Consider the following 25,056-nt stretch of genomic DNA (forward strand, 5'->3'; position numbering starts at 1 on the left):
AAAAAATAATAACTAATTATAAATAAAATAATAAAATGAATTAAGAACTTAAAAAACAATTAAAAATATGTTCAAAATAATAATAGATTAAAGAAAAACAATGGTGTGTTTGGTTTCAACGTAACTTTATTCTTTCATGAGTTATTTACAAGTTTCTGACCACTTATAAAATGTGTTCAATGTGCTGCCCATTGTGTTGGATTGTCAATGCAACCCTCTTCTCCCACTCTTCACACACTGATAGCAACACCGCAGGAGAAATGCCAGCACAGGCATCCAGTATCTGTAGTTTCAGGTGCTGCACATCTCGTATCTTCACACCATAGACAATTGCCTTCAGATGACCCCAAAGATAAAAGTCTAAGGGGGTCACCATTGTTTTTCTTGTAACATTACCAATAAGTTTGATGTGTCACATGGCCCTCCTCCTATCGAAAAAACAAAAGTTGTATCCAAGATGGCCGACTTCTAAATGGCCACCATGGTCACCACCCATCTTGAGGAGTTTGCCCCCTCACATATACTAATGTGCCACAAACAGGACTTTAATATCACCAACCATTCCCATTTTATTACGGTGTATCCATATAAATGGCCTTTCCTGTGTAGTCAGAATTTGATGTAAACAACATGAAAGCATGGGTCCATTTTACAACGTATCACCATGTCACAAAGCTCGAATCATCTTAAACTCAGTATCATTTCTTATATATGACAGTGAGTTCACTGGAGTCAAACGGCATCCACAGTCACCAGATCTCAGCAAACCTGCAGTAACTGTGGATGAAAATCTCCATCTTTCCCCAAAAAATTGTTTCATCTATAGAATAATTATTATTAAGGTAGGGGCCTAACTCCATATTAGTGTCTCTGATAAAGTTTCCACTGAGACTCTCAGGCAGTCCATTATCTCAGAAAAATGTCAAGCTGATTAAATATTGATTGTGACAAATCAATATGTTTAAAATGTAGCTTGAACATTGGAGGCATAGAAGATGAAACCACCATGAATGAGTTTTTCTTTAACCCGTATTATGACATTTACAAAACTCTAAACCTGTAACTAAGTCCCTAAAGTGAAACTGAGTGATAACACGCAGCTGCTGCTTGCCATTAATTATTTATTCAATTTGGCTTCAGTGTTGAACATGATTTCATTTTGTAATCGTGGTGTTGGTGCTTTCACGTGTGTCTCTTACAATATGAGCGATGCCATATTGATGTTATTATGTTCACCTGGCAGGATGCCAAGGCATGTGGGACATCATCACCTGCTGGCCTTCAGCTCGGGTCGGAGAGGTGGTTACAATAACCTGCCCGCCTTATTTCAGCTACTTCAGTGACCATCAGAAAGGTAAATCGTTTGCATTGAGTTTATGTAAGTGCACAAAACAAGGAATAACAGATGTTCTCTATGTGCTCTTCTGTAAAATAACAAGCTCGAGAAGAAGAAAACTAACCGTCATTTAAATGTATGTAATTTTCTTTATGAAGGAAATAACTGCTTTGTGACCAAAAAGCCTAAAGATGCCATACAGATTGCATACAAATGGACATTTAAATTGTCAAGGACAGTCACTGGATGCCCAACAGCAAACATCTCAGGGGAGATTGGATTGGATATTGATTCATGAGGCCCATAAAGAGCTTCATTTCATCATTTTTGACACGACAAATCCATCCAAAGGTTTTGCATGTATCCATTTTATTAAAATGCAAAAAGAATAGGCTGAATTTAACCGTGTCAGCCTAAAATCAACCAAAGCACATGATTATCAACTTTAATGTTAAAACAGTCCTATATATGTAATAGTGGAGCGGGAAACACAGACAGGATAGTGGGGAGAGAGAGAGAGAACGGGAGGACATGCAGGTTGAATCAAAGCCAGGCCTCTAGACATGCGACATACTGTCGTCTGCTCACCCACTGAGCTAAACTGATGCCCACTAGCACAGTTTTTAAAAGTTGACTACTGTTAGTGAAGCTTACCGATTAGCTGTAGAAGTCAGGTTGGTGCTTGGAAGTGTTCAGCTGACTCAAGCCTCTGATAAGCGGAATAAACCATAAATATCAAACATCTCAGGGGCAAGCCGATGCAAGCAATTACAAGGGTTTTAAAATGAATCCTAAGCTGTACAGGTAGCCAGTTTAACGATACCAAGGTAAGTTTAATATGTTCATCTTTTCATTTACGAGTAGCAGCATTTTGGACTAACTGCAATCGTCATAATTGTGCCTGGCACGCTCTGGCATATAAAGAACTGCAGTAATCGAGTGTGGCTGTGGTAAAATCACAGATCACATTCTGAAAGTCATTAAAAAAATAAAAGGTCTCATTTTAGCTTTCACTGAGAAAAGCTTAAAAAAATCAAATCTGCAAATCTCATTTCAGACTCTGTTCAAATTTGTCTTTTTCCACCACATTTTCCCTGATTCCTGATCACGTGTTGTGAGGGTTTTCTGAAGGAATAGATTTTGCAACTTATTAAGCTGTGCTTAATACCTCAAAGGAAGTCGTGGAGTGAAGTTTTACTGTACAGAATTTACCTGCATTCAGTTGGTTATGCAGATGTATAAATACATAAATTCTTTTACATTTGACTGTAATTTACCACCAAGTCCATTTTATGCTGCTGGAACTGCAGGTAAAAGAGTAAAGATGAGAACATTAAATTAAAGAATAATTAAATTTAACTTGGATGTGACCACAAATTACATTGATTTCAACATCTTTCTCTCTCTCACTAGGATATGTACTCATGTATAAATATAAATATGTTGTCAGAACTATAAGATAGCAGCTGTCAAAGAGTGATGGTTAAGAAATAAATGTCAAGCACACGAGGGTTAAAATAAACATATTACATCTCTAAATATATTACCTCTCTTGACTCATTTGCAGGATCTGTGTCGCCTTTTGCGATTATATTTTCACATCCCATTCTTTATCTGTCCCTATCACCTTTTTTCTGATAGTGTCTTTGACAAAAATAGGCAGCCTTCAATTGATCCATTTTGTGCAGAAGGAGAGCCAAATGACACCTTTTATATGAGCGTGCACAAAGCCTGAAGCAGAGAGAGCTGATAAGCACTGTCATAATACCCGTCATGTCTGATTGAGGTTTTAAGCTGATGTGTTGTCAAGCTAATGCACAGAAAGCCTATAGCTATGCTGAGCTTGCTGCACAGTGAACTGCACTGTTAAATTACTGCGTCATCGTGCTGTGTGGAAGGACATTGTTCTGATCGAAGTGTCTGCACATAATACTAGTGTTCTGTGTTGAACCTGCAATGTGTATGTATGGTGCATATAGAATTTGAAAAAGCGCTTGATGGTAACGTTAAAACTTCACTGAGGTTGCTGTAGATGTAATGAATGGACAAAGCCGAGGACTAGATGTAAAGTCTGGACAGACTCGATCACAGATTGGAAGAAAACTGCTCAGACCCCTGCTTAACCTTTATTCTGGACGAGGTACAGACACAAAGGAGAGGAAGGGGCTGTTGCTGTTTCAATGAACTAAGACAAGGAAAATAAGCAATAAAACTTTTTTAATATCATCTACAAAGTCCAAAAAGGTTCTATATATCACACTTTTGCAATTGAGCCAAGTTTCTTTCCGCCCCTGCTCCCCTCTTACAGTAAATTAACACTTTTTACATCAGCAAGAATGTTTGATCTTGTTAGTGGCTCTACATAAGAAAAAAAGCTGAACAGTCATTTATCTTTTTGCAATTACATATTGCCTGTCTTGGATTTTTTTTTTTTGTTAGCTTTACCTTCTTTCTAAACTCGTGTCCTTCAGATTTACTCTCAATGCCTTTACAGCCGAAGCTTCACATCTGTGACTAAACAAAGAAATCTAATTTCTTGAAAAAGAAGATAGATATTGTCACAGATGGTCTTTGCTCTTTGTTTTCGAAAGAGAAATGGATGTTTTGTTTTGTGTGTTTTAGGGGTTAAAGTAGGATTTGACAGACCGGAAAAAATAATTACGTCAAGGCCGGGTAAGGCTGTGATCAGCTGACCTGTGCTGCTCCTCACTATTCACTACTATTTTACTATTTACTGCTCTTTGTGGATTTAACTGAATTCAAAAAGATACACTCTGAAAAAAATGTAATAAAATTTTCACTCTCAATATACAAAAAGCAATAATTCAGAGTAAAATGAAACAGAAATGTATAAAAGCAAAGGTTGATTTATTTGAATACCTAATCTGTAAGGAAAATGTGCTTGGTATAAACTGAACGTGTACAAATCACCATTTTACACTGTACTTGTGTAACAAAATTAGGTGGAAAATTTACATGTAACTAAACTAAATAAAGTCAGCATTTTGAGCAGAAATATTTTCTTTTCACTCCTTATATGTTGTTGTTTTATGAGCTGTATTCTAACTCATAGACACTATAAAGCTACTATAAAACATAAACAATGGCATAAACACCTTAAAGCTGCAATGTGTAAAATCTCAATACTAGATATAAGTAGATTGCAGATTGCAGTTGAGTGAGTTTTGTTTTGTAAGCCTCCCAGTTCAAGTGCATAATCCTAGCTAAGTTCACAGCTAAGTTCACATGAACTAAGTTCAAAGCTGTCAATCAACGTCTGTTTACTCTGCAAGAGGCTGAAAACTTTGTGAAAGAAGTCATATATGAGTCAGTGAAACTCTCTTCTGTTCGATAACAGCAAAACTGAAGTGAGTTGTTGAGCTGAACTTTTACTGTCAGTAAGTGCTGCTGTTAGCTACTGTTAGCCTATGTTAGCTGCTGTTAGTTAACATTAGTGAAACTGTTTTTGAAGTGGATGTAACGTCGTTGTACTGTGGAGGACCCTATTTAAGATGTATAAAAACACGAGTTTTCTTTTCCTCCGCCTTTGAGATGCTACATATTGAGTCTTTAGCTACATACATAACATGTGGTTAGGCAGAACTCAAGATAGCGGGGCAACATGGTGGCATCAAACTGGTACCTTATGAACTTTTAATGGCTTGATTAATTCAGTTCAATCCAGTTTTATATATATAATGCCAAATCACAACAGCAGTTGTCTCGAGGCAGTTAATTAGAAGTTCATTTGAATGTGACAGTTTGTTGGAAGACATAATTACACGGTGTTAATGTCCGCTACCTTGATGTACCCTAGTAACAATACCCTAGATGCAGCCAGTCTAACATAGTGCATCGCTATAAACTTTGATGCAGTACTCCAAACTCACCAATCTTTGAATAACACTGATTCAGTTGGTTTCCCAAGATGTTTCACAAAAACGTAATCCAGCAATACATCACGTAGATCCAATATCTGAGTTAAAAACTCTAAAATGATTAAGGATATTACTTGCAAATATCCTTAAATTTCCAGTTCATAACTTGCAGAGAAGTCCTTACCTTTGAAAATAATTTCCTGTCTTTCTTACATCTTTCTCCATCTATCAATGCCGCACATTAACGTTTTTCTTTCTTCTCCCTGTGAAATGTAACAGCTGTAATTTAGCTCATTTTGTAACAAGTAGCACACAAACAATTTGTGTGTTTGCTGGTGTTTGTTGTGCTGTTTGAAAAGTTGCATTTGACATTTTCTGCCACTTAAAAAAAACGTTATTCCGTTTATGCACGCTCCTCTTCAGTACCACTAGCTGTCCGCTAAAGTACCACCGACCAGAATTTATTTACATCTGAACAAATAAACACAACACAGGAGGAAGAAAATGGTGAAAGCAGCGACAACATAATTTTCTCATTACTGAGCAAACGTCTCCATGCTGTCACTGGATGTAACACCAGGCACATGAAAAATCAACTCATTTAATAGTAATATGCATTAATCTGCCTACTGGATTTAATCACTCATCAATGGAGGTGCCAGTCCACTTTTACCCCTGGTTATATGAATATAAATGTTTTTATTTGTTTCCTATTTTTAAAAAAAGGCATCTTGTATACTTTTTATTTGTATGTACTGCCAGGACTTGTGGGTAAATGTAGAGCAGTGACTTGGTAGTCAACATATGTGCAGTATTACAAACTATCATCTCTAATTAACCTTTTCAACCAATGCATTTGTTGCCTAAAGTTATCATCAAGGGTCTGGATATGACCCTGGTTGAGCTTTACAAGCTCAGGTGCTATACTAATTCACTAAATATGTTCTGGGGTGCCTGTACGCTAGAAAGAATGGGCATTACAACAGTGTAGGTTGGTAATACGTGTGAAGTTTAAACTAAGAGAATTGCCTGTTAAATTGTATACCTTCATGATATTAGTAAAATGACTAATTTTAATTACTATATGACTTGTGATGAATGAACAAATAATCTTCGAGTTTCTGGGGGCCTTAGGTGCTGAGGTTGTAGTGGTGTGTCGTTACAGTATATCTACTATGCTGTAAATGTTACTGTAATACACAAAATCTGTGTGTGTGTGTGTGTGTTTGTTTCTTGTCTGTGAACTCATACATCGTCAGTAGTATATCAGATATAATGATGTTTTCATGTTACCTAGCAAACACCTAGCAATGAATTAAAATGACCCAATTGACCAAAACATCTAATTTACTGTACTGCACGATAGTCTCAATCCTCATTTCTTTATCATTTGTTTCCAATGGGTCGGACTTTCTTGTAATTTTATAAAGTGGTTTCAAAGTTTTTCTTTGGACATTGGCTGATTTTTCACTCATTTTCTGTCCAGTCCAGCTTTCCTGACAGACATGAGATTGTATTTTTGCATCATCAAAGCAATTCCTAAAGAGGTATTAACGAAGGAAAATGAAGGAACTAACACACTGACAAAAGGTGAAGAGGAGGACAAAGATGAGACTTTTAACAACACAAGAAAGGAAATCAGTTAAATCCCAACAAAGGAAATATTCAACAAGAAACCAGAACCATGGCACAGTACTCCTTATCCTGCTGATGCTCGTATTGGTTCTCTTTTATTACTAACTAATGGTTTTAATATTATTATATGAAAAAATATAAAAGGATGTAGTTTCCCAACCATCAACAGTAATGACTACAGCAGTTATGAAGTTATGAAATTAACTCAGTATTTCATGGGAGTGTAAAATAAACTGTCAGTGAACAGGAAGTAGTATTTCATGAAAATGGAGAGAGAAGTTTAAAAAAGGAGGAGAGTCGTCCTCCTTTCTCTGCTCCTGGCGAGTTGGGTGTCAGTCACTCAGACGTCACATTGTCTTCAAAAACATGCTGTGATTAACAGGTAATGCAATAAATTACTCTTGCTGTGATTGTTTTGATTCATTTTGCAGTAATGAGTGAAATTAAGTTAAGCATTATCTTTCACTTGAGTTTAAACCATTCATTTGTCTCACGTGCTTAGGCAGAATGTGGTTGTTACACTTCATACTTAGGTGATGAGGAAAATACGATTGTACGACACTGATGCGAGTTTTCTCTCTCTTCCCAAAAGATGATTAACTTGAAACTTTACTGAAGTCTTCAGTGAAACTTTTCCGTGACTCCCACCTTTCTCAGACCAACATAGATTGTAAATATTAGGCGATATTATGTTGCGCAGGGACCTGCTACTGTGAATTTGCTTGCGTTAATCTTGTGCTGTTGAAGGTTAGCGTGTTGGACTGATGCGTTTGACTGTGACCCTGGGCTGTATTGAGACGGATCGTTAAACTCTAGTTTGTCAATTCAAGCATTATTACTGCCATTCAAGCTGTTTAGGTTGTGAAAAACCTGCAGCAGGTGACTGCATTTTTCTATTTTCATTGTATTTGCATGTACAGTAAACAAGCTAGAAACATGAATAGAAAAGTTGGGCAGCACTTTATAATAATCTCACACGCTTAAGTGTGTGTTAGATATAGGTATCATTATTAGGTATAAGACTAGTAAGGTAATAGCCAGCACATCATATCATTTAGATATCATTACTCCTCCTTATCATGTCATTTATAAATACAGATATGCTTATTCATCTGTTACTACCATTTACAGCTGTCAGTGTTGCTACATCACTGCTTGTAATAATCATAGTCCTAATAACATATCTGTATTTATAAATGGCCTACTAAGGAGGAGTAATGCTGTATAAATGATATATAGTACCTTACTAATACCTTAATATTGCTCAATAGTGTGCTATTATTATAAGGTTCTGCAAAAAATTGACTTGTGAGTGCTAATAAATGTTTACCCCAACAGGAAACAGGAAGCCACACGATGGCTCTAAAGCCTAACGGTGACGTTTCATCACCTGGGATGTCTAGCAGAGTCCCTGCACCACGTTTGTATCCACATCTTAAGTAGATATGCAACTTTTATCCCTCAGAAACAAACACAGTGTGCAGCTTGAACACAGTCAGTTTCATGTGCATGCGCATGTATTTGGCATGAAGAAGGATCTGAGAGTAGTTTCGGTAAATGAAAAGAGTTTATTTTATTTATTTTAATCAACTTTATTGTAGCACTAAAGGTGTAATATAATACTGTTTTGTCAAGCTGCGGGGACACACTGGTTCACTATAAAGATAGTTTTTGCTATAATCTCGTAACACATGGATTCATATTCCCAATTTCTTCTGATTACATTTAACTGTGCCCTTAAAATCTTTAAACCCATTTTTACCGTCTCATATTCAGACGTGTTCCTCCTCTGTGTAACCTCTCTGGCCTCAGTTATTGGACATGCAGCTTTTAATAGTTTGAGAAGTATATTAATTCACTGACGTTCTTTACACTTCTTTTTTATCTGCCTCAGATTAAATGTTTGGATATTAAATTAAGCATGGCGTACAGGTGAACAGTGAAGCACGGGATCAAATTACATCTCCTGACACAAACCTCTCAGTCATTTCCTTTCCTCACTGAGAGCCATTTTTAAATTGGTGCTGATAGATAGCCATTACTTCTTTGCAACACCTGCAGGCTTTCTCCCTGCTCCTGGCTCTGTGACCCAGCAAGTTAATGTTACCCTGACTGATATGTGCTAATATCCAATCACTGACAGCTCCACTGGATACAAAATAGGGCTGATGGGGCTTTTACTGTTACAAATCCACTTACACTAACTGATGTTCCTCACAGACAGACAGACAGAGAAATAGACAGATAAATTTGATTTAACCATTAACATAACATAGAGTCATAAAATGGTATGTATAAGGATGTAGCTTCTGGGTATGAGGCCTTAAACCTACATCATCTGGTTATAAAATAATTGGTTAATTATTAGAGACAAAAAGGATGTAAAGTAGACTTTAGACAGTTTTTTTAAATTTTGTTTTTTAGGAAATAAATCGCGTGACAAAAATAGCTCAGGGAAGACTAAACATCTCAAAATGTCACCGTTGTTCTTTGAGGACTGCTTCTGTCTTATTAAGATGTTTTTAAACTTGCCTGTGGTTTGGCTTTAGGTTAAAACCTGGCCTGTTGTTCTGATTATTTGTATAATGTACACCTGTTTTATCTACACAAATGAATCAAAATATGGTAACAAATTATTAAAAACATGGGAATTATTTCATCTTCTGCACTTTTATTATCAGATTTTGCACTCAGTGTAGTAAAATGTGTCCTCAAAATATCTTTATGTTTCATCTACACCCACTCCTGAGCGTCACAGCCAAGCAAAGAGAGACTTGAGCTTTGTGCAGTGGTTAAAAAATGTCATTTAAAACCTCTAAAGTTGAGTAATTAAAATGTTAAAATTCCTTTATTTAACCTGTAGCAAAAGCAAAATGGAAAAACACCAGCTTGGTGTCACTCGTTTGGGATTTAGAGTCACTTGTTTTTTTGACTTAGCCCGACAGCTGATTTGTCTTTTCCAGTTTTAAGGCTGAGCTAAGTTGACAAGCTTCATATTTAACATCTAACTATTGGAAAGTGAATCAGCATCTTAAAAAAAATTAATCCCTCCTTTAAATTGTGTTGAACTTGTGTGTTATTTATTTCTGGAAAACACTTCACTCCACAAACTGTGCCTTTTCTTACTTTTCTTACTCTTAAACTTTTTCACAAAGTTTCCAAACTTAACACCTCTCTGTATATTTTCCCGGCTTGTATCCAAAAAATGTGGCTTTTTCAATGCTGCATATTTTTTGGGTGTGATGAAAGCCAATCCATCACCTTTTAAACAGCCAGTCAAAATTCCCCTGAGCTTTTTCTGCAAGCTGATCTCTTCTTTTTTTTCCCCTGTGGAAGTGAAGATGCACTCATACCTGCATTAGCCCCTCAGAGAGTCAAACAGCAAATTGGAGTCCTGGGGAAATGTAACACTTCATAGATGGTAGATGGATTTTCAGCACTACATGTACAGATGCCTATTCAAAGCTAAAAATCTTGGATTGGTTTAAATGGACCTGTGAGTTTAAAATCACCACAGGCAGTATTGCATGTTGGCCAAATGTTGGCAAAAGACAATGTGTTGTGACAAATATAGTTTTCTTAATGGAAATCTTTATGTTTCGTCCCTCAATTTTCTGTTATTCACTTTTTGCTCTTTTTGCTTGCCCACTGTCTTATCTCTCTCTCAGATTAAAACCACGATTGACTTTTAACTACAACCACTCGTTTGTGATTGCTTCGCCTGTAATAAGAGGCATGGCTTTTACCTGAATCCAACTCATCTCTCTCATTTTGTGTTAAAAAGCTGTCTTTTCTACGCTTTAATCTTCGGTGCATTATGGAGCCATGTTTATCAAAAAGCCCAGACTGTCCATATTTAGTAACAGACTTTTGTGTTTCAGTAAAATTTCTGGGAGCTTATTAAACCCAAAGCGTACTCCTCTTATCAGCCTTAAAAAGCAAGGATTCAGCATTACGCTTATGTCATGTGTTACATTTAGAGATCTGGGTCTCTGCTGTTTTTGTTCCCACCACTCACCAACACACACTGGATTAAAGTGAGAATATTACCGATTAGTTTCTCATTCAAATAACATCATGAAACTGTAACTAAACTATTTTTTAATTATTTTGATTTCATCAGTCTCTTATATTAGCAAGCCTCCCTGAGTGAATTTTGCAGGATTCCCTTTTGGGATTTCAGGATTTCAGTCATCATTTTGGGCATAAATATCTTTCGAAGTGAAATCCATTGCCGTGCTAACACAGACAGATTGACTTCAATTCACACTGTCATTCATATCTATTGCCGAGTCACCACCTAACCTAACAGGCATTTCTTTGGACAGTTGGAGGAAACTCATCTCGCCTCAAGTACATTTTTGATACCACAACATCAAAAGTAGGAGGGAGACCCAAAAAAGATAATATTCTACTGACAGTTTTTAAACGTTTCTTTCCCAAATCAGCTTTTCTGTATTGGAGTTCACTAATAAAAATAATCTAGCTTCAAGTAGAACAGATTGAAACTGCTCCCACCAGAAAAAGTTTTTTGTTGTTGTTGTGTTTAAACCCACCTCCTTCCTTCCAAAAAGCATTTTTTCCAGTTCATGTTATTTTGCTAAATTTATATAAAAAGTGTAAAAAGTATAAATTGTAGGATTTCTGTCACCTGACTTGTGTTCTTTTGTGGCAGCGATACCAGAGACACAAACTAAAGGAAACCATGGAAAAATGACGTTACCTTTGCTGTCCTGGTGGGGGAATTTCCCTGGGCACTTGTGATAGAAAAGCTTGTTTACTGACATGCCTGGTGGACAAATCACAAGCTTTGCTTGTTGTGAGCTTCTTGTGCTCTCACAGCTTTACACCTGAGCTGCAGCTGACATTTGAGTGGCAGCGTTAGCGCTTTGTCAGAAGAGCTGTGGAATTTATTTAAAGTCCGAAGTTCTGAGTTAGGTAAAAAGTATATATGTAACAGTCAGGGAGGTCGGTGGCTGCAGTCATTGAATATATGAATATCTGGAAACCTATTACAAAGACAAACAGCTAGAGAGATAAAATGTGTACATGAAATAGAAAGCTTGATGGTATTACCCGCTGATAACAACGACAAAGAGTGAATGCAAATAGGCAAATAAACAGAGAGGGAAATAGTTTGAGGTAAAGTCCTCTCGAGGGATACAAAGACTGCAACTGCATGTCTGGAATAAATCTCTTTAAATCTTCAAAAACAAAATTGGATTAAAGAAAAACATGAAAAAAAGTTTCCCGCACATCTCACTGCTGATGCCACTTGTTTGTCTCTCGTACATCTCTGAGACCCCAACAACTTTGAGAGCTAGCGCCTGAGTCCTCTCTAAGCGTATTGTAAATATTATTTACAATAGTCACATATTACATACGGTAAATATTATAGATGTTGCGCATGTCAGCATCTGGATGTGCTGCGTCATGCTGGGCATCATGATTGGCTAGCGTGCCTTTAACCAGAAAAGACAACCAGGACTGAGCCGCATCATTTTCCATCTAAACATCAATCTGACGTCAAAAGCAACACCAAATGCCAAAATGCATCAATTACTGCTGAGAAGCAGTCCGAAATATCCCAGCACTTAAATTTGTAACAATCTACTGGCTTGTCAAAAATTCGATTAGAGAAAATTGCGAGCTACTAGACTGTGGCTATTAGAGATCAAATGAGTAGATTTCTTTGTGTCCCAGTGCTTATTGAGTTTGCAGTTTGGCAAAGACAAATGCCCAATAAAGAAAAATCAATATCAAAGAGACGAAAATAATCTAATAAATCTTTGCCCTCACTTGAGTCATAATTGATTCGAGGGCATCTGTAGCCTTTGTGTGAGCTTTATTAAATACGCTCATGTAAATGTACTCATTTTTTTTTTTTTATGGAAATGACAGAGGACAAAAAGGAAATTAAACAAATTAGCATCAGAAATGATGATAAATCCGATATTATCCTTCATACTTGAGGGACGAGTGGCATTTGAAGATGCTCCTCATAGAGACCTGACCATGGTGGTGACTATGCTCCAGCTCTCCGTTTCTCTGCAAATGGCTCAACCCTGTCACCAGACAGCAGATCTCCACTTATGCAGCCTGACAGCATCCTGACAAAACCTTCGTCCTGCATGACAATTCACAGATTAAGCTGTTAGTCAGCATAATGGGACTCTCAGAGTCCGCCGGTATCGCCTCTTATTAATATTGTGAATTGTGTCCATGCAATGAAAAAACCAACAGCGATCATGGAGGACTTTACTGATGTGTTTCTGCTGAAACCGTTTGAACTGTTAACATGCTAAATAAAGAAGCATGAAATCAGTTTTCTAGCTTTTGTTTCTGTACTTGAAGGTGGTTGAATTAAAATTTTGCTTTTTCTCCCCCTCTTTTCTTTTAGAGTGGGATTTGTTTGGATTATTGTCAATTTTTTTTTTTTTTTACCATATTTAGCACTTTTTGTTAAACCATATTCGAAAACATCTCTTATCAAGTTGTTGGTGCTGACAGACAAGCTATTTTCCAACTCTTTTGGGACATTGGTATATAGATTTCTTTCTGTAATCTAAGCGATCCATATAAACACAACATTTGTTCAAGGGCTCTATGCTAAGTTTTATTTGTGAAATGGTCTCGAGTATAGGTCAGGTCACACTGCTTCTTGGCGATTTTCTGCTTTGCCATTTTGCAATACCCTGGAGTAAATCTAGTGGAAAGACCGAATCCCTTCCACCCAGACTATAAATGAATGAGTCCATGTGCCTATACGATTACTTCAAGTCAGCTTTAGTCAATGTATTCATTCAGGATTCTCTGGAGGATTTAGCTCGTGCCGTTCGCTTCAAAAATTGTCTGAAAAGTTGTGTGGTGACAGATGAGGAATGTGGAAGATGTTGATTTAATGAGCCTGATGTTGTGTATGTGTGTTTACTTATGCATCCATGAAGGTGTGTTTGGCAAATTGGGAAATTGATTTATGGTAAAATAAGACTCGAGCATCTGAGCATGATGCGTAAATGCAGTCACAGAAGGGGTATTTCAGTCACATAACCGCTCTGCGCTGAGCAGTGTTTATGCTGTAGAAACAACCTCCTGCTGCACTTTCTTTCATTAGCAGCTCACTGCCTGATATCATTTGGTTATAAGCGGCTTTGTTTATATGCACAGAGCAGCTTGTCTGTCGGTCACATTAAAATTAAGGTCTTTTAGTAGTTAAGCTGTTTACATGAACCTTTGATGCCCCATCAATGAATAAACCATGAACAAATTTCACAAATAAACCAAATGACAGACAGTTTCTGCTGCAGAGTGAGAGAAATAGTAACTAAACATCCTTAAAATAACGTGGCTCAATATTTTTTGAGACCATCTAAAGAAGTCTCTATAGGAAATCCACAAAAAAGAAGAAAAAACAAACTAAATCAGAAATATTAGAAGTGAAAGTTCAGTTCCATACAAATCAATAGAAATCAGGTTATGGGAAGCAGATAATATCGGTCACAGATTTGTGTGATTCTCTTTTATTGCATACTTCATTACAAAGTCAGGAGGTTTAAAAAACAAAAGAAAAGGTATAATGAAAAAAAAAAACAAATAGAAAAGAACAGAAAACTCAAAATATCACCCTGTGACAGACTGCGACCTGGCCAGGGTGTACCCCGCTTTTCGCTCTATGGTAGCTGGGATTTCTCAAGAAATTGTGTTTTTTCTAGGAGTGATTTATACCAGTTTTGAAAGAAAGTCTCACACCATCCAGTCAACGCTCTCTGTCAATATATAATGGAAGTATGTTGTGATTAAATTAATCTGGTGAGGCGCAAAATGTTGAGACGTGCAGTATGAATCACTCAAAAGGTTCCAGCAGAATCATTCATTTATTGTTTTTTGCCTACATATATCATCTTACAATCGAGCCGACCTGATATATCAGCATGGTCAATATCAGTCAATATATCAGTACCAGCATTTACAACAGAACATCAAGAAGAAATAGAAACACCCTTCAACCATATTATCCTGAGTGCTGTTTCATAGTTTACCCACCAGAGGGCACTCTGCAACCTTACTGTCACCAATGCAAACAACCAGCTGATTTTAGCTGACAGATGGTACACAAGTAATATATACAATTTGTAACATTTTTTTGCAAAAGGATTATTATTATTATTATTAAAATGTAATCTCATATTATTATAACTAATCAGGAAAATCTGAAAGAAAACATAACCCTCTATCTATATATAATATCTATAGTAGACCTATCATAATTAAACATTTTTAATTATTTTTATTCATATTATCATCAGATGTTAAACAATAGGCTGTTAGAGTAAATTTTAAGCAGTATATTGTGGGCATGGTAGTATTATCTGGTGCATGCATTCTTGCCTGGATCATTATGTGGGGTTAGATGAATGGCAAGATACGGATCAGTCAATATCTGTAACAGCAGAGTGCCTTTCTGCAGGCTCAGGTAAAGTACAAGTCAATAGCGGCTCACATTAGCAGGAAAGACTTTTTGTGGCACTTTGCAGAGTTTGATTTTTTTGCCGTTGTTTGCTGTTTGCAGTGACCTGTTGGGTCACTGACAATGTCACAACGTGTCCAATTTGAACCTATTGGTGGGCAGGCAGAGGAAATGTAACGCTTGGGTGGCTGTGACCTCTTTGGTTCTTCTCCGTCTCCAGGTAACCTTTCGAAAACCTGCACAGAAGATGGCTGGACCGAGATGCATCCTATTGACATTGCTGTGAGCTGTGGATACAATCTCAACAGCACTAGCGATGACGTGAGTAGTCTGACACAGTCTCATAGTGAATTACCAGAGCTGCACAGCGGGAAATGGTGTCCAGAGCCAGCGGTCAGGAAGGATTGAATGAGAAGCTCTTTTCTTTGCTCTGTGGGTGGGTGTTATTGGCTGTATTGGGGAAATTACTGTATTGATTGGTTGCCACTGTGTACCTCATATACGCTTTTGTTCACTCCTATGTATTGAGTTGCCTCAAGTGACTGAGTCTACAGAATATATAGAATGAAGCTGTCAAAGAATACTGTTTATATTTTCATGTGCAGGCTTTTTATTATTGTTGGACTAAATGTCAATATGATATAGAAATGTACATAAATGTCAGGAAACAGCAAGATGATGCAATTAATGAAAAGCTGTTTGTTAAACTGCATTTTAAGAAATTAAGAAAGCAAAAGTTAGCAGGAACACAGCAACATGCCCAACTAACTTAACAGCTTAATGCAGTATGTTTCTTAGTATACAGGTAACTTGCCCATATACTGAGGAAGGTGCATTTAATTCACTGACTCATAACTATGAAGTGCTGCGTTAGAACCCAGGATACTTTGACTAGTTCAATATAAAGTGTGGAAGTAGATAACCTGCTAGTCTTTACAAAGCTAAAGATAGCATTACTTAGCATTACTGCATTGCTAAAGCGTACTTATTTATACATACTGTATTTACATGGTCGCTAACTTAAAATTGTAATCTGATGCATGCAGATTACACAGGTCTGCAAAAACAGTTTTCCAACTGCATGGGATATTTTGGTAAATTTGATGTTTTTTAGGTGGTGAATCCAAAAATGAACTCCATTTCCCTCCATCACGTACAGTTTTTTTTTTACAAAACAGGAGGAGTTTACATTAAACAAAAGCACAACAGCAATGAAAAAAATAAATATTTTATTACAGTTACTATGATTTTTTGGGGGGGAGATTCCTTACCTTTTGCTATGAACGAAATAAACCTGTTGGGACATGATCATCTGAGCTCCTCCCATTGCCAAACCCACCGTGCACTCCCCCTCCTACTGACCCCTCAATCCCTCGCATTTTCTATTTGTATTTCTCTTGAGTCTCGCTCTTAGAAATATTCAATTAATGTGAGAAATCTTTAGTGGATACGATTTTCTGACTCAAGTATAGGATACCAGGTTTCAGTTTAAAAGGGGAAATGAAACTAAAAACATAAGTTTTGCAAGAAAACTTGACGTGATGGAATTTTTAAAATGTTTTTCCCGGTTTCAGTAAAAATACTATGCAGTTTTTTGGTTGCAGAACTGTGTTATTTAATAGGAGTACATGTTTGTGTACAGATTCAACAAAGAGTAACAGTGTGTTCTGATAAATGCATATTTTAACTGTAAAGATAACCAGAGTAGCTGTACCCTGTGCTAGTCATACATTGGGAGAAAGATGGGATTAGAAAGAAAATCTATGGTTATAAGGTCATTTGGTTTGATGCTGTAACAAAAACATTCGTATTGTAATTAAAATACGAATGTCTTTGAAACACACTTGGCATAATTGACACAGACAGGTCAGTAATAACTCCCGCCTCCGTTATCAGGCATTATGAGTCATTAGAAGTTATTCAGAATCCTTCCAGGAGTAGGGCCAGAATAAATAAATCAAATGCTGCTCTTATTTAGTTCAGTTTTACTGCAGCCCGAGCTAATCTTGTCTGTGTTGACGAAGGTGGAGCAGAGTGAAGAGTGGATGTGCACTGCAGGGTGGTAAAAGCTTTCTTGGTGGGCACTTTGCTCTTCGAGTCAAAGAGGCGGCCTCATTAGTATGCCACATAGGAAGTCAGGAGGGACCTGGCCCGGTGAAGTACTCTAAAAGGAATTTGATGTCCGTCTTACTGCAAACATGATATGTGTGAGTGTTCCAGAGGATGCAGGAGATCTTAATTTAATTTCCATCAAGCGCACAACATACAGTGGCATGGCAGTAACATAGCGAAACTTCTCTGAAAGGATCCAGAAATTCAGGATGCTGTTACAGTATATCGCATGACTGGACTGATCCAGTATTTGGTGAGAGAGAGACACAAAACCGTGGTTCAAGAGCTCTTCAGTTACAACACTTAAAAATGACAGGAGTGGAGCCTAAATGCTTAATAGCAATAATAAAAGACGTCTCTAAGCCAAAAATTGAAACAAATCAATGTTTTGAATGGTTAAATTAACTAACACAAGTGATGTCACTGTTTGAGTGTGTAAACACGCACCGGCTGTTTCCTTTTCTTTGATTTGTTCTCTGTTTTTATGTTTCTTTGTGCAGGGAAAGTTTTTTTGGCAAGTCAAGATCGGCTACACCATTGGCCACAGCGTATCGCTCGTCTCGCTTACTACCGCTATTGTGATCCTCTGCATCTTCAGGTATGTAGATGCACAATAGCTCAGCTGTTTTATATTAAGTACTTATGTGCTATTTAATTGCACTCACTGTGAATTTCATTCCATCTGGATTAACTTCTTTTTATGTGGTCAGTTGTTTAGAAAAAAGATGAACGGAACAAAAAGCGAGATTTTTGTGAAGAACATCAGTACGAGCTATTATCTACAAAGCACGCTGACAGTGGCATTATCCCTGCCGGCTGATGTGACATGAACATTGTGACAAATTGCACATTTCTGTGTCACGCGTCAAACACTTTTTGCTGGAATTTGATCGTCTCTGATCACTGCAACTTCACACCCGAGTATAATAGCAGGCTTAAACCAAGATGAAAGATACAAATAGTTTCCAAATGAAATAAACTGTCACTCAAACTCTTCTATCTTTTGATGGCGCATGCAGCACTTTGAAGGTTAGACGTTTGAAGTATTGCGGGATAAAAAAAGGACCGGCATTTTTGCTTGATAAGCCAGGGAACGATTGTAACCTCCTCAAGTGCAATTACAGTTCTGAGGAAGAATAAGAAGCCAGCTTTAAACTGCAACATCTTCACCCTAAAAGATAATGAATGGACATTTCAAGAGTGACTCACATAATACCGCACATTACTTTTTTTTGGAAAAACTGCTGTATGCAATTTGTCTGCCTGAGTAGGATGCGAAGTGAACTTTTCTTGCTTATGAATGCTGCAAAGAAAAAACTTTTGTGTACAAAGACTGTACGTGTAAATGGGTGGGCCACATTCGAGCACTTCTTCTTCCTGTGTGCTACACGCCCTCCAAACACTGTAAATACTCTATACTCAATTTTCTGTGCAGCTGCAAAAATCCCCACCTAAGTGCATGAGCTGTGAAATGATGTGTTCTGATTTTATCTCCTTCATTTTCAGTGATGATGCAACAGGTGTTTTCATTTTGTACATGGAAGTTGCTTTCTCTCAGTGTACAGCCACCCATTTCTCTTCGTGGCCGCAGTGGTGGAGTAACATTTATTCTGTTATATGGATCTGAATTTTATTTTTGGTCACATTTTTCTTTTTGAGTCTTTTGTCACCGGAAAGTGCCTTATTGAATTAGTTGCTGATAAGAGGCACTTTTCATGCTTTCTGCAAAGACAAGCAATAGGTGTCAAAGTGTGTCCACCTGAGAGTTTTGCTCACCGTCATGAACCCAAAGTCACAAGGCCGGCCACGGTCAGGGAGATAAAAGGTGTGAAGGTGTGAAATCAAAACAACCCACAGATTTGAGCCAGAAAGAGAGTTATGACCGTGGGGTATTATGAGCAGTATTAGTGCTATATGGTTCACTACACGCATTTCTAAAAGGCAACATATGCAGGAACCCCAACACATTAAAAGTAGATTGGATGAACAGTTGTTGAGCTCATACAGACATTAAAAGTCAGGTTTACAGTTTCTAGAGTCAGATATGAGACCATCTGTCTGACAGCTAAAGGCTGGCCGAAACTGAATAAAGAAGAACTAGAAGAAAGTAGAAGTAGAAGAAAAATAGGGATTTAAATAAAATAGCAGTTGCTGTTTGATGTGAGTATAAAATCTGGATAACAATGGTATCATGGCAATTTACTCCCCTGGGAATGAGGTAAGGTTAAATGAAACTGTTATGATGTCCAAGGGAACATTAACTGACTGGGAATGTGCTGTACTCCAGGCGAATATTTACCTACCCAGACAACAACCATTTCTGACATAAAAAAGTGATTGAAGCTATTAGGAACCTGTTTTCCCCAATTACCTCTAAAGTATGATAATGTAGTCAGCAGAAGAAGTGTTAAAAGAACTGCTTGTTTCTACTCCTGTAACTTCTTGGAAATCCACCTCTCCTGCCTATTTTCAAAGGTGTGTGAAGAACCATAAAAACCATTTATTGTGCTCTAAAACTGATCCACCCACACAGTGAAAGGGAACTAAGAAACGTAATTATGATTTAACTGTCTGTGAATTGCTGTCATTTTAAGCTATTAACTCTGAGGACATTGTGTAATTAGCATGCAGGGCAGGGCGCGTGTCTTGTCGCTTTGTCTTGATCTGTTTTCTTGTATCTCTCATTCTGTGTGTCCTAGGAAACTCCACTGCACAAGGAACTACATCCACATGCATCTGTTTGTTTCATTTATCTTGAAGGCTATCGCTGTCTTCATCAAAGATGTGGTTCTCTACGAGGTCGGGGAGGTGGACAACTGCTCCTCGGGCTCTGTGAGTTAATGCTGCTTGTTAATGATTGCTCTCCTAGAACTTCAAATAACTCAGCAAGACCTCAATACATTCAGTATTACAGTACATTCAGTACAGTATTAGTATTGTAGCATCATTGATCATTATTGATCATTACTGACATTTTAAGTTCTCATATCATAGCTGATGAATAACTTAAAAGTTTTGAAAACTGCTTGTGTCAATTTTCAGTTTCAATCTCACAACAAAAGCCACACATTAGCCAAGTATGTTAATATTAAAATAGTAATAAAAACATGGACTTACAGCCCTCAGTCTTTGATTGTTGTCCTTTGGCTTTCAACCATCACCCCTTCACAATGAGCCACAGTCCAGAGCCCCGTCAGGTGTGTGGCCAATAAACATGAGGTTCATGTTACAGAATTTAGCCACACAATGAGCAGAGGCTCACTCTATTTGTTAGTGAGCTTTGTGGTCGGCTGCACTACGTTAATGGACTCGCTGGGTTGACAGGAGCCAGCTGCTAACATGGCACATTTGAAAGAGACATTATAGAGACGGGTCTGGTGCTGCGGTGCTCATCGTGACCCCAACATTAGTTCCATTACAGCTGTTAGCATTGCTCCTGCTGTGTTTATCTGTATGTGTGCAGGTGTTCTGCATGCTCCATTCATTATCTCTTCTTATACAGCTGGATGTTTGCCATAGTTAAACACCCGATTAATTCAAAGCATATTTAAAAAATGCATGCAGATCCGTGTCTGAGCTTCCTGTTATTCCCTGTTTTTCCAGTGGCATAATATCTCACAATTTATCCTCCTTTAGCGACTAACGGCAGGCTTTTTAAAACTCAGCTCCAGCAATCAATTTGTACTGATTTGCACATATTAAACTAAGCAGCAAGGCTTAGGCAGCCCATCTGGGTCCATTTTCTTCCCCCTCAACATGCCAAGCGGGAATCAATTTATATGGGTTACAAAATTCCTGTCAGCCCAGTAAGAGCTGCTTCAATGAGCTGTCCCAAACTTTAACTCCATGCACAAGGACTAAAACAGAACAAGACATTTCTGGATTATGTGAATATTTTCAATACAGCGCATGTTTTTGGAGAAGCTAGAAGCAAGACATTTCATACATAAAGACTTCTGCCTACTCAGACAGGTTGCTCGTTTTGTCTATATTCTGCCTGTGTAGAACATAGACTGCATACAAAAGCTTGTCAAGGCCACTGAAAACAGAAAAAAAGAAATCACTCACCAATACTGGAGACTTTTTAGACAGGCTGCAATATTTTTTTGGTATTAAAAGTGCTGCAAACAAAGTCAAGAGACCCAGTTCTTGGATTTAAATTAACTGAGCCACCAGCACAATGTCAGCCTCGAAAGCCAGTTTCTTTAAGTCTCGTAGTCATAAAAAATCCTCACGTTTAAGCCAGATTCAGATATTATCAGATAGCCATAGATTATCATGTTTATTTAGCTTTCAAAACCTATTTTTGAAAGCTAAATAAACATCGCATCCCATCGAAAATATTTTTTTTAAATTCAATATCTAAACAATATCTCCATCTAAAATGTACTACAGTAGAAAGTGGCTATAACAGAAAGCGTGTCATGATTGCATTTTGCATTTCAAATTTTTTGCATAAGAGGTAGGTTCTGTCCAACTACACATCATGATTTGTTTGTTCTTCTTTCAACTCTATTGTCGTGACAAAGACCTGACAGCTTTTTCTGATTTTCTTTTCTTTATTGTGACTTTATTGTCTTCTTTACTGTCCACTTTTCTCTACCCATAATGCCCTTCAGCCCAGCCCTTCCTATTCTGTTGCTGTACTCCAGCTGCTAAAGTGCTCAATGTATTCACTCTTACGGGGTCTTTTTAAAGGAGCACAGTTTGATTTTTCTTATCCGTGTGATGTCTTCTGCGTAGGATCTCCGCGTTGCTCACTCTAAAGCTGCTTGTACACGCTTGTAGATCTGACCAGCAGAGTGAATTTAGAAACACTGCAGGCAAAATCAGCCTTTTTATACATGTCGTTGTGTAACAATCTCAATAGCAGCCTGCCTCCCCGGCATTCAGCATCAGCAAGCTCAATTTTGAATGAACTCATCCACCCTCACGCAAACGTTGTTCAGCCAACCAGAAGAGAGCTTATTGTGTTTTCCTGTGTTATGGAAATCTTGTGAATGCAGACTCAGATGTCTTACGCAGAAACATTTTATTCAGCTATCATAATATCAAGCAGAATAAGCACGTTCAAACAGGCTGTGAAGGTGTATTGTTTCCCAGCGAAGAAGCTTATTTCCTATCAGGGCATCTACTACTACTCATAAATCTACTAATTCAGCACACTTGCCAATTCAGTCACACTCAGCTTCGGCTAATCTCAGAAGCTATGGGTCATTTTGTTCTTTGGAAAAACATTCTTTAAATCCAATCTTTCGCAAATGCTTCATGAGTGCTTCAGTGTTAATCCTTCTCACTTCCTGCATTATATTTCGGAACATTTCTGCACTTTGGCAGCTTTTCTTTCACTGAATGAGGCAGAGAGCTTATAAAGTGCAGGCTGAATAGGACACAGATTTGCACTACCTTTAAAGCCATTATTTACAAAAGTTTCATAAGTAGTAACTCACTTTTTTAGTGCAATATGTCCATGGAATTTATTGATAATAAAAGAAGCATTTGAGTGAATTTCTGCTTCCAAGTTATTAATAAGGGCACAAGAAAAACTAATTGTCATTCTACTGCAGTCATAGGATTCATATTAATATAAAAGAACACAGATATATACCTGATTTCACCAACAGGAAACAAATAACTCCAATTTATTCTTTCATTTTCTAAATGCAGTTTTTGGCCACAACTGGGAATAAATTTCACCGCATCATCTTCAACATAAGGTTGTCCCTGTTAACTAGATCATTGTATGATTCATGCTTTTGTGTCCATTGCCAGGTTGGCTGCAAAGCAGTGATTGTGTTTTTCCAGTACTGTATAATGGCCAGTTTCTTCTGGCTGCTGGTGGAAGGCCTTTATCTGCATGCATTGTTGGCCGTTTCCTTCTTCTCCGAGAGGAAGTACTTCTGGGCTTATATTCTGATCGGCTGGGGTGAGAAAGTCTTGTTTCTTGTTCTATTAACGAGACCTTATAGAGTGTCAGCAGTACATCAACTACAGGTCGAGAACCTTACAGCTGGAATTCACAGTAACTTTTGGTTGTATGCTTTTTTTGCCCCCAGGCGGTCCAGCAATTTTCATCACAGCTTGGAGCATCGCTAAAGCCAACTATAATGATGTGGGGTGAGAGACTAGGCAACTGGTAGACCAGAATCGAGCAGAAAATACTCTTTTTGTGTTGTTTTGTTTTTTGAGGGTTTTTTTTGCTTTGTTTTGCTACATCTTATACATTAAAACTCTTTCATGTCTTACCAGGTGCTGGGATATAATAGAAAACACCGATGTGTTCTGGTGGATCATTAAAACTCCTATTTTGGCATCAATTCTGGTAAGTTCATGAGCTTTAAAAACGTTTTCATGGTTTACATCAGCACTAACCAGCTTGAGCTAGCTCTTTCAAAGTAATATTGTGAATTCTAGCGTGGTACTGTAATAGGATGCCGCCTGTGCAACAAGTCCAGTTGTGAAATCCCCTCATTACTAAATATTCCACAGTCAACTGTTAGTGGTACTATAACAAAGCCATGAAGTGGTAGGCCACGTACAAATCACAGAGCGGTGAACTGTGCACCTCAGTTCACAGAATTCGCCAACTACAGATCTCCAAACTTTATGTGACCTTCCGATTATCTCAGGAACGGTGCATAAAGAGCTTGATGGAATGGGTTTCCATGACAGAGCTGCTGCGTTGCATCACACAGTGCAAAACAGTGTTGTATGTAGGTTTGGCAGTTGCCAGGAGAACGGTACTTGTCCTATGCACTGTGCCAAGTGTAAAGTTTGATGGAGGGGGGATTATGGATTATGGTGTGGGGTGTTTTTTCAGGAGCTGGATCTGCCCCTTAGTTCCAATGAAAGGAACTCTTAATGTTTCAGCATACCAAGACATTGGACAATTTACAGTTCGCAACTTTGTGGGAACAGTATAGCAGTATGCCACTTCCTGTTCCAACATGACTGTGCACCAGTGCCCAAAGCAAGCTCCATAAAGACACGGATGAGAGAGTTTGGTGTGGAAGATCTTGACTGGCCTGCATAGAGTCCTGACAACAACCTAGCAGAACACTTTTGTGATGAATTAGACTGGAGACTACAAGCCAGGCCTTCTCGTCCAACATCAGTGTCTGACCTCACAGATGCACTTGTGGAAGAATGGTCAAAAATTCCCATCAACTCATAAAGCCTTCCAAGAAGAGTTGAAGCTGTAATAGCTGAAAAGGGTGGGATGACATCATATTAAACCCAATGAATTAAGAATGGGATGTCACTTAAGTTCATGTCCTTTTGAAGGCAGACAAGCGAATATATTTGGCAGTATAGTGTAGAAACAAGTTTTAGTATTATGCGACAAAAGGACTCCAGAAGGCAATAGTGTCCAGTCAAACCAATAATTTAATCCATCATACTCAGTAAAACCACAGATATGGACTTTTACACTGTGGTTCTGTACTCGTATTCAAGTCTTTGATGAAATTCAGACCGAAATAAGCTGTTAAAAGCAGCTGCTTGCCTCATTTTTAAGTCACAGTTTCAAAGTCAAGATAACAGGCTGCTGGAAAAAAGTTTAATATTTAGCATGCAAATTTGAAAGCAGAAAGGTAATTTAAAAAATGAGGTTTTCCCCAGTGCATGGA

At 37.8% G+C, this 25,056-nt stretch overlaps 1 protein-coding gene across 2 annotated transcripts in view; it reads left to right on the top strand.

Annotated features, from left to right (window-relative positions):
- Positions 1 to 25,056, top strand: part of vipr1b (vasoactive intestinal peptide receptor 1b) — a 49,044-nt gene that overhangs the window by 10,994 nt on the left and 12,994 nt on the right. For both annotated transcript variants that reach the window (XM_006795139.3, XM_087846164.1), the window contains 7 exons: positions 1,244 to 1,354; positions 15,537 to 15,637; positions 17,929 to 18,026; positions 20,128 to 20,260; positions 23,201 to 23,354; positions 23,485 to 23,545; positions 23,678 to 23,750. In XM_006795139.3, coding sequence (XP_006795202.3) covers positions 1,244 to 1,354; positions 15,537 to 15,637; positions 17,929 to 18,026; positions 20,128 to 20,260; positions 23,201 to 23,354; positions 23,485 to 23,545; positions 23,678 to 23,750 — 731 coding nt within the window. The remainder of the gene's footprint in view (positions 1 to 1,243; positions 1,355 to 15,536; positions 15,638 to 17,928; positions 18,027 to 20,127; positions 20,261 to 23,200; positions 23,355 to 23,484; positions 23,546 to 23,677; positions 23,751 to 25,056) is intronic.

This window comes from Neolamprologus brichardi, chromosome 9 (assembly GCF_056152115.1).
Source record: "Neolamprologus brichardi isolate AB-2024 chromosome 9, ASM5615211v1, whole genome shotgun sequence".
Taxonomy (NCBI): domain Eukaryota; kingdom Metazoa; phylum Chordata; class Actinopteri; order Cichliformes; family Cichlidae; genus Neolamprologus; species Neolamprologus brichardi.